Source organism: Myxocyprinus asiaticus, chromosome 11 (assembly GCF_019703515.2).
Source record: "Myxocyprinus asiaticus isolate MX2 ecotype Aquarium Trade chromosome 11, UBuf_Myxa_2, whole genome shotgun sequence".
NCBI lineage: Eukaryota > Metazoa > Chordata > Actinopteri > Cypriniformes > Catostomidae > Myxocyprinus > Myxocyprinus asiaticus.
Genome location: NC_059354.1, coordinates 48,364,121 through 48,383,679, shown reverse-complemented (window position 1 = coordinate 48,383,679; position 19,559 = coordinate 48,364,121). Strand labels below are relative to the sequence as shown.

General features: G+C 37.2%; 1 protein-coding gene across 1 annotated transcript in view; it reads right to left on the bottom strand.

Moving 5' to 3' along the window:
• LOC127448221 (potassium voltage-gated channel subfamily H member 7-like) overlaps positions 1-19,559 on the bottom strand; it is a 134,087-nt gene that overhangs the window by 13,022 nt on the left and 101,506 nt on the right. The window contains exons 10-13 of the mRNA XM_051710596.1: positions 11,377-11,582; positions 11,123-11,207; positions 9,806-10,024; positions 2,540-2,696 (exon numbers count right to left, since the gene is read on the bottom strand). Of these exons, the coding sequence (XP_051566556.1) occupies positions 2,540-2,696; positions 9,806-10,024; positions 11,123-11,207; positions 11,377-11,582 (667 nt within the window). The remainder of the gene's footprint in view (positions 1-2,539; positions 2,697-9,805; positions 10,025-11,122; positions 11,208-11,376; positions 11,583-19,559) is intronic.

Sequence of the window (19,559 nt, the reverse complement as noted above, 5' to 3'; positions counted from 1 at the left end):
GCAAGTACACCTTTTTTCTTGCTAACTGAGAGTTTATATCTCACAATTATGAATTGTATCTCAGAATTGCTACTATCTCTCACAAGAGCGACTTTATTTCTCACAACTGTGAATTCATATCTTGCAAGCGCAACTATCTCTCACAATTGAGTTTATATCTCGCAAATGTGACTTTACTATTTCGCAACTATGAGAAATGAAGACAGAATTATGTTTTTTAATTTCCTTCTTCCTTGGTGGGTTCTGGCTTCCGTAAATTACAGAAGACTATCTGGGTCGAAATTGATGTTAAGGAGACAGAAACAACTTATAAACTGATGATCAAATAAAACAAGATTCCCAATAAAACATGTTTTGAGAAAGGGGGGAAACAAGAAACTTCTGTAATATTTTTCCTTAAAAATTGCCAGTTTTTCATTTTAGAAGTTAGTGTATAGCACGTCAAAAAGCGAAAAACATCCACTCGAACCAAAGTAGTGAAATTGTTTAGACTTCACCCTTATGTTCAATTAATTTTTATATTGTGATCAAAAAAACTAATGGAATTACTATAAACACCAAAACTAATGAGATTAACTAATTTACATCTTTAAAAACTGCAAGTTTAATATTTAATCAAATACATAAAGACATACACTGTATGATAGGACATGAAAATGTACTGCATGAATGACCGAGCCCTGGCATATTTCTGATAGCATCATTGCACTTTAAGATGTGCGATATGAAGCTTGGCTGAGACAGGATTTTTGCTGCCTGATGCCTCTTTCTCTAAGCCAGCATTATAGCTAAAAATACCACCTGCTGTTATTCTGTTCACCCTACTGCTAGTGTGAGTGAGAGAGAGAGAGAGAGAGAGAGTGAGTGAGTGTGTGCATGCTGTAACAGTTATCTAAACTTGTTTTGTCAGCTGAGGCTAATTGTCATGTGCATGTGAATGATAACCAGGAGCAATGTTTTGTTTTGCAATGTTTATTGCAGACCAAACTTGCACCGGTTAGATTAGGTATGCATGTGGTTAGAGTAATTTGTTGTAGTGTACAAATCGCCCCTCAGGTCCATCTCTGCTGGAAACATTGTGTAATGTACCATTAATGCACTCACCCGCCTCACAGACATGGACTTAGAGATACTGTATTTGCAAACAATATTTTACTATTTCAAATGTCTATTATATACAGTATGCATGTGCAGCTAAAGGGTAACAATTATCACCATAATTCCAATTAAATTATTCCTACACAGAAACGCATACATTACAGATTGTTGTTAATTTGCTTGAATAAAATATGTACATATGTTACCACTTTAATTATTATGATTTACAGTGGTGGTGGTGGTGGTGGGGCATAGTAGTGAAAGTCTACAAGAAATCTAAATTTCTAAATTTGTCTTTGCAATCTTTCATCAAAATGTAATAACTTGCTCTCTGAGACAACTTTCCTTTTCAGATTAGCCAATCAGAAAACTTTGAGGCTTTTCAGATTGGCAATTATTTTGCATGTTAACAGCACCTTTAAATGTAATAATTATAACAATTATAATCAAATAAACAACTAAACAAGAATAAAACAAATATCTTAATTAGCCTAAATGTTGGCTTTTATGAGCCTGATCTGATTAACATTTTGTGACTGTGGCAACATTTTTGCAAAATTATATTTTGTGGCTCCTTATCGCATATCGTGGCAGTTCCGAAATGAAATGTCCACTGTGTGGCGCTAAAAGTGAGTTAAATGTTCTTTCGAACAGGAGGTTTTTAAGTTTAATGCTCTATTGAGTTTTAAATGAACAAAACCGACCTTCCCACCCTAAACCTTAAACCTAAACCTTACTGAGTGTCATAAAAACAAATGTGAGATGAAAAACAACATAATTTTGTGGTGCTTCTACAACACTTTCGGTACACGTGTCGACTCGTGTGCTCTTCAGGACTCGTACCCTGCTCCTTTACATCACAAGTGCAATGTTCTATCAGTTGAGCAACCGTGCAATTTGATCACACTCGAACAAGCTTGTAAATGTAATTTGATATGAAATGCAAATGTTAAAATGAGTCATGCACTATAGTAAAAGTTTTTAGATGTCTATGATGAGGAGGAGGGATAAAGCCTGACTGGGGGCCGGCTGTGCGCACTCATGGCCCGGCCCCACCCTCCTCCTCGTCACAATGTCATAAGATAGCATTGTGTGTGGAACAGGGCGAAAAGTAATGTTTATGAACTGATAATCTACCGTTTTACTCTTGATTTGTGTGACAGTGCAAAGAAGTCGTTGTTGTAGCGCCTCTAGTGTTCATTTGCCAGGAAAATGCTGTGATACGCACAGTGCAATGAGCCATGTTAAAATCATTAAGCAAAAATGTAGGTATAGTAACATGTTTATGAGACCAGGTAGCTTTTTGTGGTTGCCCAGCAATGTTGCAACTAGTCACATTAAAACAGAATGTGTGGTTGCAGGTGTGAGTTTATCTGCATTTTCTCAACAACTATGAGCACAGCTCCTTCAGTCAGAATTTAGATTGGGAACTGAGTTTTACCTGCTCAGGTGTTCCTGCAGTTGGTCTAGTCTGTGCTCCACCTCTCCATATGTGATGTCACAGTCCAGATCCTCTTCTTCTGCCCCGACCTGTTCCTGCGTAGCCATGTCCATTTCCTGTTTGGTTCTGACAACTAAACATATGTCTGTCTGGATATCTAAAACAGGCATTTCACACATGTTAACACACAAACATGCAATTGAGTACATATGTATTTGTACAAACAGAAACAAATGTACACATGTTGCTGGAGTATTATTATTATTATTATTATTATTATTATTTTCTCCCCTTTTCTCCCCAATTTGGAATGCCCAATTCCCAATGCACTCTAAGTTCTCATGGTGGCGCAATGACTCGCCTCAATCCGGGTGGCGGAGGACGAATCTCAGTTGCCTCCGCGTCTGAGACCGTCAATCGGCGCATCTTGTTGACGTGGCTTGTTGAGCGCATTACCGCGGAGACATATCGCGCGTGGAGGCTTCACGCCATCCACCGTGGCATCCGTGCACAACTCACCACGCGCCCCACCGAGAGTGAGAACCACATTATAGTGACCACGAGGAGGTTACCCCATGTGACTCTACCCTCCCTAGCAACCGGGCCAATTTGGTTGCTTGGGAGACCGGGCTGGAGTCACTCAGCACACCCTGGATTTGAACTCGTGACTCCAGGGGTGATAGTCAGCGTCTTTACTTGCTGAGCTGACTATTATTAATTTTCTATGATGAAAGTTTCAAAAGTGATGTTTGTGTTTTTTTTTTGTTTGTTTGTTAAAATACTTTAATATGCATATTTTCTTTTACCCTGCATAGTTTTGGTCATGGCTTTAGAAGATAGGATGTTGGTATCTGTCTAATTTGCAACATGGTCTCATAGATCCACGTTACTACACCAACATTTTTGCAAAATAATTTTTACGTGACTCGTTGTACATATCTTGGCAGTTTAGAGGCAACAACAAGTGACCTTTATTCACTTTCACACAAATCACGAGTAAAATGGCAGATTCTCAGTTCATAAACACTTACTTTTCACCCTGTTCCTCACACAGTACTATCTTATGACATCTAAACACTATTCTGCATGACTTGGTGAAACATTTTAAGGAGATATGCAGTAGCTCAACTGATAGAGCGTTGCACTTGCAATGCAAAGGACCGGGGTAGGAGTCCTGAAAAGCATGCGAGTCGACATGTGAGCAGAAAGTGTCATAGAAGCACCAAAAAATAACATGACTGCGTTTTTCATTTCATATTTGATTTTCTGACTATCAGTTAGGTTTAGGTTTAAGGTTTAGGGTAGGGAGGTCGATTTTGTTGATTTCAATCTCTAGAGCATTTACTTTAAAAACCTTATTTGGAGAACAGCTCACTTTTAGCGCCACACAGTGAACATTTCACCTCTAAACTGCCGCGATCAATGTCAACAACAAAGGATATAAGAAATGTTTTCTCTTCCCTTTTAAATGTCTGTTTATTTTTCTAATCACCTAACTATAGCACAACTATGTGGTTAGTTGCATTTTATTATTAGCATTTAGCATTGTTTTTCTTGTGTGTATACGCGTTTCCAAGTGCTTATAAAGACTGCAGTCTCTGTGTTAGCACTTGTAATGGTGTTATATTGCTGCAACTCGTCTATCTGTGAAGCTCAGACTAATGGAAACACTGCAGCCAATGGTTATCTCACACAGACACCTGCTTCTATCAGAGCCCAGAGCATGCCTTCACGCGAAACGCCAATTTATGTCTGATCACAGACTGTGGAGGAACCAGAGATGAACTGTGTAGTGAAATTAGATTCACCTAGTACAAATTCAGCTTCAGGGATGGTCAGACACTGAGAAGAATGCATGATGTGACCAATGCAGGTTTTTCTTGGGATACTCCATGACGAGTGTATTCTATTGGAAAGGTTTTTCTTTAAAGACCTAATGAAATGGCTTGAATTGTGCCATTTTCTTATCCTGCATGGACATATTCTGATTGAAACAGGAAGTATGGGTGGGAGCTCAACAGTGCCCATCCAGTTTCTCAGATGTCTTGGTTACAAAAGTTTTTTTTCCCCCTTTCATAGGCATTGTATAAAATCCTTCATAAAAGTGTTCTAAGCCATGAACCAAACCAATCAGCTCCGAGGTGAATCACAACATTACAGACTTTAATTTGAAGAAAACAAGTATTTGAAAATCGGACAAAATGACAAAGAAACGTGTCTGTATACTTAGATCTTTAATGAGGGAATGAACTACAATCCCATGAAGCATTGCCAAATTATGCAATCAAATTAAAAACTGAAAACTGATTAAACTATTGATTTTATGTTGTTGATTATAAGTATATAAACAATATATTTTAATTTTATTGCAAAATATTCAGTGATATGCAAATAAATATATGCAAATCATTTACGGTGCATCATGGGAGTGGACGGTCGCTGCAGAACTCCTTTGGCGCACTTTGTTTTCCACTATTTTCTAACTGTTGGATTTTCTCCTTCAGGATTATGGGTAGTGTAGTTATTCAGCAGGAATTCCACTATTAACAGATTTTATTTAATTTCTTTAATTACCAGTAGGTTTAAATTACCTGGACTAATGCTTCAACAAAGAAAAAACGGTAGGTTTATCGTTAAAGTTATTGATAAAAATCAATTTCCCAATGGAAAAAAAATTAAAAGGATTTTTACTTCCAGAACCAGACTGTTGTGCTCTATAGATTTTAGTATACTTTACAGCTTGAACCATGATTTATTACTTTCTTTTGCCAGTGATTATTATGAGGGGCATTCTTGTTCCCAGCTCAAACTCACACCATTGTTTGAGCCAATTTTACTGTATTGAGATGCAAAAAAGAGAGCAATGTTTTTATGACACCACAGGGTCACAATGTTCTACGAATGGCTTACTTACAGATATCTTTGCACATTAAGCTGAGATAAGAGAAAGTTCATGATTTTAATTGTATTTTATTTTGAAAAATTAAGCTTCAGCTTAGAAAAAACCAACAACAAAAAAACAAAAACAAAAACAAAAAAACAGTGAAACTTGCATGAACTCTACTGTGTCTACTCATAAGATGAAATATTGTACATTAAACAATTATTTGTCAAGTGGAAAGGAACATGCCTACAGCAATAGGCTAGATCTGTTTGTTTAGTCCAGGAATGGCCATTTTAAGAACATTTAAAATATACTAAATCTGACAATAAGTTATATATTTATACTTTCTATGCCGAGAATAGTTCACCCAAAATTAAAATGGTCATTGTTTACCCACCTTCATGTTGTTCCAAACTTGTATGACTTTCCAAAGTCGTGATATATTCCAAAATGTCCATGCTCTTTTCCATAAAATGAAAATAAATGCACAGCTCTCCTTTGAAATGAATGAGATTTGAGAGCTTTGGTGGAGGAAACATTTCGGTCTCTTTGTCACACAAAGCTATCGTATGGCTTCAGATGACTTAAAAGTTAGCACCATAAGTCGTTTGGACTACTTTTAACATATTTAGAGCGCAACAGCCACAGTCCCTATTTATTTTTAGTTGTGTGAAAAAGAGCACTCTGTACATTTAGCAAAATATCTTCTTTTGTGCTCCACCAAAGAAAGAAAGAAAGTTCTGCAGGTTTGGAACAACATGATGGTGAGTGTATGATGACAGAACTTTCATTTTTGGGTGAACTATCCATTTAATATTACAATTCCATGGTTATTGTGTTCGGTTTAGTGTGTTTGTGTGGGGGTCACATGCCAATGGCAATGCCCTCTCCAGTGGTTATGTAGATGGTTGGGGGGGCATTAGTTTGCTTAGCTGTGGAGCACATTGTATGCTCATTGAGGAGAGTTAGGAAATAGCTGCCCAGCGGATTTTCCTAATGCCTGTAAAAGGGCTGCACAATGCCTTAAGCTCCCGAAAGACCCTGTTTTACCATGCTTTAGCCTGGATTTAGGAGCAGACTGACTCAATCAATAATTTATTTTGTGTGTATGTCTGAGCTCCGCTTTCCTTTTATACCCCGTCGAGCAGTGGTTTAAGGACTGGAAGTGTTGGAAAAGTCCTTAGGAGAAATTTACAATGCTTTGTTGTTTGTATGTACTTAAGTCATCAGTCAAGCTAAAAGCCTATTTCCTCTTTACTGAAAAGGTGCAGAATATACAGATAGCTTTAAATCAATCATTTATTGACTATCAACTGTTTGATGAGTGGCTTTTGTACACGTGAACCAGCAGAGATTGTTCTTGAAGGATTATGATAAGTAATTTAAGACTTATGTAATGTCATTTACTGATATTTCTGCATCGGACATCTATCAAACTAAAAGCCTGAGGTTTTGGTGAGTGAAATATATTTGTGATGATGGAACTTTGTCAATAAACATAAGGAGTGGGTGGAAACACCTGAACCTTACAGGAAATCATGGAATGAGTAATTTCATGTCACGGTAAAGGTATGATGAAGTATGTGGTATTAGCTACTTTTCAAGCTTTTATTCATGCTTTTTCATGTTTTAGCCAGTTTAGGATAATCAGTATTTCCGTTGACAAGATTAAACACTGATTATGATGTATTATGTAATTAATATGAAATATGCCCAGTAGTCCTACAGGATTTGCTGAAAGGCAATAATAGAATCAACAAAGGCCATAATAGAATCACCCAGCCTGATCTCATTAACATTACCTGACTGTGGCAAAAAATTAGCAAAAATTACGTGCATTTACACGTTTCGCTGCAGTTTCCAAGAGAAATGTCCAGTGGGGGGCGCTAAATGCAAGTGAAACAGTGTCGTAATCAGATGAGGTTTTAAAGGTGAGTATAAGATGAAGGTTTTAATGAGTAAAACGCACCTCCTTAACCTCAAACTTTAACCTAAACCTAACCAATAGTGATCTAAAATCAAATGAGGTAGACAAAAAAACAGACATCTTTACCCTAAACCAACACCTAAACCTATAGCATCTAAAAACAAAATGAGAAATGAAAAAGCACATTTTCTGAAGCAACCACGTCATCTTGTCACTTCTATGAAATTTTATTTCATGTGTCAGCTTGCGTGTTTGGTGGGGCTTAAACCATAATCTTAATTGAGTCCAAAGTTCAGCACTCTATCAGGTGAGCTACCGCAGAAGCTAATCACATTGGAATAACCATGTAAATGTTAGTGAGTCTGTAATGCAAGCGTTAAAATGTATAATTTTTTTTCAAAATGATGCGTTATAGTAAAAGTGTTTTGAAATCATAACATAGCAGTGTGTGAGAATTAGAGCAAAAAACAAATGTTTATAAAGTCATAATCAGCCGTTGTACTCGTGATTTGTGTGACGGTAAATAAAAAGCACAGTTGTTGTAGCGCCCCTAGTGTTCATTTCACCAGGAAAATGCAAAAATGTTGTTGTAGGAACGTTCATTCTGTGAGACTAGGTTGGAATCGCCGCTTACAACATGTGTTTTGTCGACACATCCGTTTCCCAAAAACTATATTTTCAATTGCGCTGCTGCCACGTGAAACAAAACTTTTAAAGCTGAAGTGTGCAACTTTTTTTGTGGAAATACTTTCTCCTAAAACAGCTTAATATGCAGAGACAACTATAAGTAAGACATTTGTATGTTAATTTCCTTGAAAACTGCAAACACTGTCTCTTTGGTGCAATAAAAATTGCTCTGTTTGTTTTGAGTGACCCGTCCAGACCGACACAACAACACTGACTCGACCAATGGCGTCAGTTGGAGATGGGACTAGGGTTGCACTCTCCTGATACCATCTCTCCTGATCCAATTCCTGAACTTTCAGTATCGGCTGATCCCAATTCCGACACCAGTGTTGTTTTTTGTTGTTTATAAATATTAGTATTGTTTTATATAATAGGAATGTATTTCAGTCGTAATTTCTTACCTGGGACTTTTATTTTGATGGACCACTTGAGAAAGACGGTGACCTTAGAGTGTCTGTGTGAGGGCTAGTTCACAGTAGTTTAATACACATTTCATACAAATTTGGTCAATTGCGATCCAAACTATTGAGCATCTACATCTGAGATGCAATTCATGTGGATTGCTAACATAATGTGAGCCGCTCTGAGAGATGAAAATGGCAGCGCATCATCAGCCCGCGCATGCTGTGTGTGTGTGTGTGTGTGTGTGTGTGAGAGAGAGAGAGAGAGAGACTGCTCATTTACTGAAGCGCGCTGTGCATGCAGACTATATATATACATTTTTTATATTAAATGCTGCCTTTTAAGATTCACTAAGCTATCATGTCTTCAAGACGAGTCATACTTTAATGGTGCTTTTATGGTAATTTTATGCCATTTTTGGAGCTTGACAATAACAACCATGACTAACACTTGGGGGGAATTCACTATGAATTAATTGCGCCCCGGTAAATGTGATATTTATTAGCACACACTCTTTGCGTTGGTTTAACACCCCATTCACAAGAGGAATTACCATATGCAGATCAGTCAACAGCGGAAATGCGGCCACAAAAACTGTGCAGAATGCAATTTGCAAGTGCAATTCCATCATTTGATTATTATTTGATTAATTACTGCTGATATGATCGGTTGAAAATGTTCACAAACTTCTTTATTAAATAAAATTCATTTTACAGCCTACTTTCATTTGTGGTAATAGCACGAGCTAAATTGTGCATTTTTGTGAATTAAGCTACAACGAGCCTAATTTACATAGAAAGGAGGCATGTCTGCATGGAAAGGAATGACATTGACTTCATTTAAATACTCATGACACTCAAGTGCAATTTCAGTGCTTATAGTGCCTCCTAAAATAGATTACAGGTGGTTAGTAAGACGCAGTTATTTGCGCTGAAATGCCACACGGAAAAAGTGACACATCTGTTTAGTGAATCTGCCACACAGTAACAGATTTTGATGGGGCTTATCAGACCAGTTAAAAATGTCAGTATCGAAGCTGATATCGATTCAGGTATAAGATCAGTGCATTCCTAGGCGAGACTATCTGTTTGTTTGAAAAGCAGACAGGGGAGTGTTTGAAAAAACTGATTGAAAATAATGTTTATTTTTGCAATTCTGTTTGGTCACATTTTTGTTTGGACACGTTTCAGCTTTAAAATAGAATGATTAATTATATATCCATTTTAATTTTAAAAGGTAGGCTTTACCACTGTCCAGTGGTTAGGACAAAAACTTCCATTTGGAAGAGGTAGCTTTTAATTAATGCTGGTAGCTTTGTTAAGACACAGTCTTAACATGAATTAACATTTCATATCTCATAGCTCACCATTATCATACGGCTTTCTCTCCATGTCGTCAGCGGGAGGACTGCAAGCTGGTGTAGCTGTGTAACTCTGTACTGACGGATACTCTATTGTCCCTGCTCCCAAAAGCCTCTGCTGTTCCTCCCTGGTGGTGCACTGGCCCTTAGAGCTTCTCTTGGAGCTCAGCCGTGATTCTCTGCGCTCTTTCCAGGACTCGCTGTCCGTTTCCTTGAGGCTTCCCCCTGTGGGATGGTAATCAGCACAGGTTAGGGGTACAATTCGTACTCCAGAGTCCTGGGACAGACCCGAAAACAACAATAATAACCCGTGTATAACATGGAAAATTTCAGATATAAAAATGTACTTTAAAATGAATTGTTAATAAATCAAAGTTAGTTAGTAGGATAGTAGGATGGTGTTATATTATAATTAGGGCTGTCAATTATAACACATTAAAGCAATTTCGGAGCAATTCAAGCCTGAAGTGTCACCTGTTTTCAGCAGGGGGCAGTAAGCGAAACTTCAGCTGTAACTTTTACAATTTCTAACGATTTTGCCATGGACATTTTGTAATAAATGCAACCTAGTCTCATAAAATGAACGTTACTATAACTTATTTTGCGTGCCACGTTTCACGTTTCTTCATGTTTTGCCGCAGTTTCATGGCGTTTTATTCACTTTCACCCAAATCACAAGTACAACAGCTGATTATGACTTCATTAACACTTATTTTTTGCTTTTTCAAGCACACACTGCTATGTTATGACATCAAAATACTTTTACTATAACACATCATTTAAAAAACGATACATTTTAATGCTTGTATTACAGACTCATACATTTACATACATTTACATACATTTATGTTATAATTCACCTGTGGTTAGCTTCCACAGTAGCTCATCTGATAGACTGTTGAACTTTGGATTCATAAATCCGAAGTTCGAGACCAGACAAGCACACAAGCGACACAAAATAATGTGGTTGCTTCAGAAAATGTGCTTTTCATGTCACATTTGCTTTTAGGACACTATCGGTTAGGTTTAGGCTTTGGTTTAGGGTTTTTGGTTTAACTCTCATTTGATTTTAGATCACTATTTGTTAGGTTAAGGCTACATTTTTAGGTAAGGGAAGTATGTTTTACTCATTAAAACGTTCATCTAAAATTCACCTTGTCTGATTATGACACCATTTCACTTGCTTTTGGCGCCCCCCACTGAACATTTCACTGGGAAACTGCAGTGAAACGTTTAGCGAAACATGTAATTTTGGTTTGCAAAAATGTGGCCATGATCACGTATATGTCATGAGATCAGGCTGAATAAATGGATCACATTCACCTTTGGATGGTTTACGCTTAAAGGAAATCTTCTGTCTGCTCTTTGTATCTTCTCCATCTGAATCACTGGCTTGTGAATATGTGTTCTGAGGAGAAGAGAGAACACAAAATGAATGCTTGAAAAGCAAGTTGTTTGGTTTCATGGTAAACATGCAATATTTATCTCCCTGAAAATTTGTACTGGCAAACAACATTTCAATGTATTCAATTCCATATACCGTTTCTGGACATTTTGTAGCTTTTAATGGGAAGTACCTTTGCGTTTTCATCCCGGAGGTTAAAGGTCAGCTCCAGATTGGTGAGGAAATAATCTGCGAACTCCGGATACATATCCAGAACTTCTAGAAGTTCCTCCCTCTGGATCGTGTGCAGGTCACAGTAGCTCAGCGCTCGCACATCTGCGTTAGATTTACCAGGCTTGGCGTACAAGTGGATCATCTCGCCAAAGATGTCATTCTTACCTGGAGAGTAAAGGACAGGCTCAGGTTTGGTCTCTAAGTAATTAAACTGCTTTAGCATGTCATTAGAACTATGTTTGGTGTACAATAGTGTAATATTCATGATGTTGCTTAAAAAAATAAATAAATAGGATTTATTGAAATAAATAAAACTAGATATTTGGTTTTATTAATTGTATTTTGTTAAACATTACACAATTCAATTTGATGTCATTTTGTTGTGAAGTTAAAATGCGTAAATCTGAAAATCGTAAAATATTTTGAGTGTTTTGGGAGTCAGATGTTCACCAGTTAACCTGGAAACATAATCGTGTTTACAAGGTTCCAATCTGAATGAGCGCTTTTGAGGAAGAACTAATCCCTGGATTTGCTCAATTTTCCAAGTTTTCCAAGTCCAAGCAGAACTGTATATTCCTGTTTGTTGTTGAGTTTGAGTCTGTGAAATAATTGCGATTTACTGCACATATTTTCAGTCTTTTCTTTGCAGCCAGTTTTCTGCGGCAATTTTATTGTGGTATCAACTACAGTATTTCTGATGAACCCACCCCTAAATAGCAGGTAACAATGTAATGAACTGTGGTCGGTTGCTTTACATGTGCATCAGATGATCTCTTCCTGTCTAAGTGGGCGGTTCTTTGCTAGAATAAGCTGTAAAGTGGACCAGACTTTATGCCGATAGTTAAATATCTTACTACACGAGACTAGCATATCATGCAAACTCTATTACAGCAAACTGGAATACAGCAGTGTGATATTCTCAGGGGCTGTTCAAACCGAATGTGTACCTGTGCTAAAAAAGTTAGAACAGAATGCAAGTGTGTCAAAGTTAAAGTTCTTTTAAACCTGAAATGGTGTCTAAAAAAATGCATCGGTCAAAGAAATCCATCTAGTGCATGTTTACATATAAAAAATAACTGCACAACAGCGCAAACTGACCTCGGTGTGAACTGCCCCTTAGGGAAGTGTTGCCTTTCTATTTGTGTTTTTGTACTGTATGAGATGCACAACCACAGTGTCTTGGAAACTGTATGGCACTGTGCATCTATTTTGATGTACTGTATTTGTGTGCATGTCATAGCATGTGTCTGCACGTCTACGTGGGATTTTCAATGTTGATTGTGTGTTTATAAGCGCGGGTCAGTTTAGGTCAGAATCTGTGCATGCAGATTATCAGAACTCTCTCTCTCTCTCTCTCTCTCTCTCTCTCTGGATTATGAACCAGTTTAAGTCAGGTGAACTGTTCCTTCTCACTCATTTTCAGTTTCTCTCATTCTGTCCTATCCTCTTTTCACACTTTTCCCACCTTCTCATACATTTGATGTCTGAATAAAAAAAAACCCACCTGTTTGTTATAGAGAGCAAATTATATTTATTTTCACCTAAGGTGAATTGATTATTAACGATAGCGTATAAACCACTTACCATGAGTGGTTGTGGTTGTGCTTCTATTAAAGTCATCAGTGTGCATTATTTCAACTTTTAAATATAAAAAACCCCTCATGTTTATAAGAGGAATATTTGGTGATAAACTACAGAGAAAGATCCACCAATCAGAGAATAGCGGCCAATAAAGTGCGGCAAAAGAGCACTGCAGCAACCTTCCACTCCCGTGATGCACACTGATGAATGATAGTTTCAACAACTACATAATTTGCTTTCACATAAAACAAACGTTCATTACAACTTCTAGAAACCTTGGCTAACATTTTAAGTGGACTTCAAAGAAAATTATACAATGCTGCAAAAATGTTCAAGTTAGTCTTAAAGTAATCCTTAAGGCAATCTAATGATACAGTTTTTGTTCATTATTGTCTGTTTTGCTTTATGAAATGACAGAGTATAGCAAAATATTGCACCAAAAAGATAAGACTACATAGGAAAAGTCATTCACCATCTAGCAGTCAAAGTGTGGGCTCTCAGTTGGGACACTTCTCAGGTAAATGTCAGGCCCTCAGAGCGATTCTGCTTTAAATAAGACAGAACCAACTGAGCTGTAGGTGACATTAAACTGAATTGGCTAAAACTGTTGATAAGGGATTTGATACCTTCCTAAATCTCAGTATGAAGAGGAAGACATAAAGCATTTCAGTAGAGCAAAGGTGAGATGAGAAACTCTGGTTTTATTTGCAGCATAATATCAATTACCACAGAAAATTATTTTGACTCATCTCTCGGTTAAAAAAAAGAAAAGAAAGAAAGAAAAAATCATGGTTACAGTAAGCCGGTTAATACTGAAGTGAATGGGGCTTGTCCATAAATGCTAAAATCTTATCACGTGGCTTGTTGATCGCATTGTCACAGAGACATAGCGTGTGTGGAGGCTTCACACCATCCACCGCGGCATCCACACCAAACTCACCATGCGCCCCACCAAGAACAAACCACATTATAGTGACCACGAGGAGGTGACCCCATGTGACTCTACCCTCTCTAGCAACCAGGCCAATTTGATTGCTTAGGAGACCTGGCTGGAGTCACTCAGCATGCCCTGGGATTCGAGCTAGCGAACTCCAGGGATGGTAGCCAGCGTCACTGAGCTACCCAGGCCCCTTAATCTAATTAAAATTAAAAATAATCATAGTAATTTGTAGTGGATTACTTCATTTAGTCATTTACCCAACACTGATTAACATGTATAATGTTTACACCTTGTGGTTTTACTTTTGAAATTATGTGAATTTTGGTGTTTATGAACTGGCCTTATTCCCTTACATTGTAAGTGCCCTACTATAACTCGAAATTACTTTTTGTGATAATCAAGATTATGCCATAAATGCTGTTAATTGATTGAGCTTTGATTGAACCTGCAACATTCCTTTAAAATACAAAATGTTTCAAAAGTACAGCCACAATTCCTTAACATTATACATGTTAACGTGAAATTAGTGTGATCGATTCGCTTACTGACCTTGTCTGTGTGAAGTTACATCCAATCTTAGTAAATTTCAATGTCATGAACACCTAACACCAGTAAAGGCATAACTTTCACATTATATGCACAAGGATACCAACGAAGGACTTTGTACTGTGGGTAACACAAGCATAATTCATACACCTAGTAAAGTAGTCCCGTCTCACAAAGGACAGTTTATACTTTACCCCATAGACTTCCATTGTCCTGTAAGTTCTCTACTGTAAACACAATTTTTACTTTTGAAAAAACGAGTTGAGGGCCCTGGGTAGCTCAGCGAGTATTGATGCTGACTACCACCTCTGGAGTTGCGAGTTCAAATCAGGGAGTGACTCCAGCCAGGTCTCCTAAGCAACCAAATTGGCCCGGTTGCTAGGGAGGGTAGAGTCACATGGGGTAACCTCCTCATGGTCGTGATTAGTGGTTCTCGCTCTCAATGGAGCACGTGGTAAGTTGTGCGTGGATCGCGGAGAGTAACATGAGCCTCCACATGCTGTGAGTCTCCGTGGTGTCATGCACAGCGAGTCACGTGATAAGATGCGCGGATTGACGGTCTCAGAAGTGGAGGCAACTGAGACTTGTCCTCCGCCACCCGGATTGAGGTGAGTAAGCACGCCACCACGAGGACCTACTAAGTAGTGGGAATTGGGCATTCCAAATTGGGAGAAAAGGGGATAAAAAAGAAAAAAAACAGTTTAAATATTTTTCTGTGGAAATCGCATTATGCCTCAGACTGAACCTGGAACATGGCTTTAAACACACATAGTCACTCAGCGAGCTTTGTGAACTTTCCCAGCTGTTGGATGTACTGTTCTTTGTTTTGGTCCTATTATTTAAACAGATCAGCCTGTGAGTATTCATGTAATGAATGAACCCAGTGTTTAAACAGTATCAGAGCTCAGAACACCTGTCACACACACTACGTTTGTGACATTAGAAGCAAAAGTGCTTGCTAATTGTTGTTGCTATCAACTGCTCGAGTTAAGCCTGTACCACACTTACTTTAAACAACATTAAACAACATCAGGGCTTTACACTCGCTTCATAAAACCACAGCCAAACAGCTAAAAGGCAGTGTTCGGACTGGCATACTGCCATACTTTTACTGTAAAGCAGTTTTACTCTCTGCAGTATGCTGTATGTAGTTTAAAAAAAAAAAAGAAAAAAAAAGAAAAAAAGAAAAATTGCTTTAATGACTTAAAAAAGTGGTGTAACCAGTAAGTAAAAGGTATTAAAATGCTTCCCTTGCATCTTGATGGCAAAAATGTTTTCAAAAGGTATTTTTTTTCTTGCAAATATCATGATTTTTTTTAGTAACGCATTTAGGGTTTCTCTCTTTTTTTTCTCTCTTTTTTTTTTTTGTCGTCACATGACAATATAATGGCTATCGGCATGTTGGTTACACCCCTGCCCTGACTTTGATTTCATGGACAGATGTTTTTCAAATATTAATAATTTTTTTTATACAAAATAGTTTCAGTCCAGCTTTGAGCTGTGCATGGAGCGCTCTCTCTCTCTCTCTCTCTCTCTCTCTCTCTCTCTCTCTCTGCCCTCTCCTGTGTTTTGAAGATGCCAAACACATCCAGCGGGAGCCACTTAATGTCAGAAATGTCAGAAGCCACTTCTTATCAGATAGACACTGAATGTAACAAAGCAAAACGCTGAAAAGAAAGACAAGCTTGTTTCTGGAATATGCATCGGTTTGACATTTTAGCACAGGCATACTCTAGATTTTTTTTTTAATACATTTCACTGCTCGTTTTGATTTGTAGACAGTGTAAATTGCACTCTGGGCACCTCTGCTCTCAGGCTGCTGTGTTTAAGCCTGTAAGAACAATGGCACGTCATCTACCCACTGGGAGATACAGTGTGTGCCGTCTTTTTGTTGTTGCTAACCGCCAGCATCAGTAAACAACATGTCTAGGCTGTAAGTCCTCCTCAGAACGCGGCTGGAGTAATGACAGCAGGACAATTTTATCATTAAATACTATTGTGCTCTAAGACTTTCAGCAAACAGCTTAATGAGGATTAAAGAGACAATAAGGGATATTCTAAGGTTTTCAAATAGCTTGACTCTAGGTAAAATACAGTGATATATAAATAAAAACGTATTTAAAAAAAAAAATTATTAAATATTATCACTATTGAAAATTGTAAAAAGGTTCTGAAAACACTTATTGTTAGATAGTCTTTTGATTGTCAACATAATATCCAGGTTGCAGCTTATTCTGTCCAAAAACCACCAATGCAGACAATAAACGTCTTCCTGATTTACATAAAAAAAAAAAAAAAAAAAGACAATTTGCTTTGTTTGTACGTGCTGTTTAAGGACAGGTTGATCTGAAAAGTTTATACCACAATCAAACAAACAAGTTAAAATAATTGCACTGTGGCTGTCAAAATGCAACTAGCTACTGTATATAAATTACATAATGGTCTGTCCATTCAAAAGTAATAAGTACAGATTATTTTATATAGGCATAAATCAGAAAACAAAGAGGAATATGAGTGTTTCTTAAACTTCAGGCAAATTCATGACCCAGGGTTATTTAGATTTTTATTAAACAGTATGAAAGTCACATTAAAACTTGGACATTACTGATGTAAAAACAACAGCACCATCACTATTTGAAAAAAGTCATTTTTGATCAAATCTAGACAGCAGCCATCACTCCAACACCTTATCCTTGAGTAATCATGCTAAATTGCTAATTTGGTACTAGAAAATTATATCAAACACAGTTGAAAGCTATTTGGTTTGTTAAATGAAGCTTAACATTGTCTTTGTGTATGTTTTTGAGTTGCCACAGTATGCAATAGACTGGCATGTCTTAAGGTCAATATTAGGTCAAAAATGGCAAAAAAAGAAACAGCTTTCTCTAGAAACTCATCAGTCAAACATTGTTTTGAGGAATGAAGGCTATACAATGCTTGAAACTGCCAAAAAACTGAAGATTTCATACAAAGGTGTACACTACAGTCTTCAAAGACAAAGGACAACTGACTCTAACAAGGACAGAAAGAGATGTGGAAGGCCAGATGTACAACTAAACAAGAGGATAAGTACATCAGAGTCTCTAGTTTGAGAAATAGACGCCTCACATGTCCTCAGCTGACAGCTTCATTGAATTCTACCCGCTCAACACCAGTTTCATGTACAACAGTAAAGAGAAGACTCAGGGGTGCAGGCCTTATGGGAAGAATTGCAAAGGAAAAGCCACTTTTGAAACAGAAAAACAAAAAGAAAAGGTTAGAGTGGGCAAAGAAACACAGACATTGGACAACAGATAATTGGAAAAGAGTGTTATGGATCTTAACCCCATTGAGCTTTTGTGGGATCAGCTAGACTGTAAGGTGCGTGAGAAGTGCCCGACAAGACAGTCACATCTATGGCAAGTGCTACAGGAAGTGTGGGGTGAAATGTCACCTGAGTATCTGGACAAACTGACAGCTAGAATGCCAAGGATCTGCAAAGCTCTCATTGCTGCTCTTTAAAGTATTTTTTTTCAAATTCTAATGTTATTAATGTCCTGACTATACATTGTGATCAGTTGAATGCCACTTTGGTGAATAAAAGTACCAATTACTTTCCATAAGAGCAAAATCTGTACATTATTCTGAACTTTTGGCCGCCAGTGTATTCTTCAAATGCCTTTAATGTACAGATTTGACTGTCCCACAGCTAAGATCATTTCCACCACACCAAATTATTTTGTCCCGAATAAAAATTTAGCTAGTGTACTTGTTTACCAAGTGGACAAAAGTGTCAGTGAAGAGCATGCTTGAGATGAAATAGGAGACAAGTCATGTTTCAATAACCAAAAATATATCAAGGGAAATATCACTTGTGAGCAGAATATTTTTATTGGGCGTTATTTTGAATCAAGCTGTAATTTCGCCAAATTATGCAAAAAGGGGTGGATAAAAATACTGATTATCTGATGCATCGCAAACTTTATTTGAACGATGTCAGTATTGATTCTTGAATCCCTAATTAAATCTCTATACTGCAACCCTCCACTACAATGAGAGGAAGTCACTCGCATTTGCAACCAAAGTTCGTGCTATGCGACAAAAAATTTGGCAACTGGCTGGTATATGTTTTGATTGCACTCATCAGTAATTATGTAGTAGCCCATATTGGTGGATTATTCAGAGCTGAGATCCTTTCACTCCATATTGAGAGTAAAATATTGTTGTTCTGTGTAATGTGTGTCCAAAGACGAGATCCACGCAACCCATTTATCATTGAATAATGTCACTTTTAATACCCTTTCTGTTCTCTACAGTCAGTTGTTGATTAAAAAAAAAAACAAACAAACAAAAAAAAAACATTTAATTCTAATCACAAACAGCACGGATGAGGTAAAGCCAGTCCTGTCTTGTTTATATGCACTTATTTACAGATGCTCTTTACAGACATGCCGGTTTTCTTAAAGAGACAGAATCGGTTTTCAGCACGTGTTCAACAAATCAATGTAAATACTTGTAAATAGTACAAATTATGCAATTAAACAATAAACATGCAACAAAATATAATATATGCAATATAAAATCATATTTATTGATTCAGTACATAGACTTGTTCATTTTTAAAAAGCTAAAATGTGACCAAAATGATGAAAAACATATAAAATAAAATTTAGTAAAATTTATATTTTCTTAAGGTACATAGTTAGAAGGTCCCCTGTATAATTAACCATTATCTGTGAAAGAATTTCTTTCATATGTAAGCAAAGGGCACATTATGACTGAAATATACACAAATGAATAGATATCGAATCAAAGCTAATTCGGAATCGAATCGAGAGCTTGTGAATCAAAGTCGATTCCGGAAATGTGCATCAATACCCAGCCCTAGCAAAATGTGTGAAAATATTATTTAATTGTGTGTATTTAGAATACATAAAATGTTAGCTATGAAATTAGCTTTATCAAGACAAAAGAGTCTCTGAGTCTTTCATTTTAAAAACGTTAAAAATGTCATTTCCGTAAGTGTCATTTCCATTCCAGAATTCTAGTAAACACAAAACTGAGATGTGTTGGAAATGACATTGTGGTGGGAATTC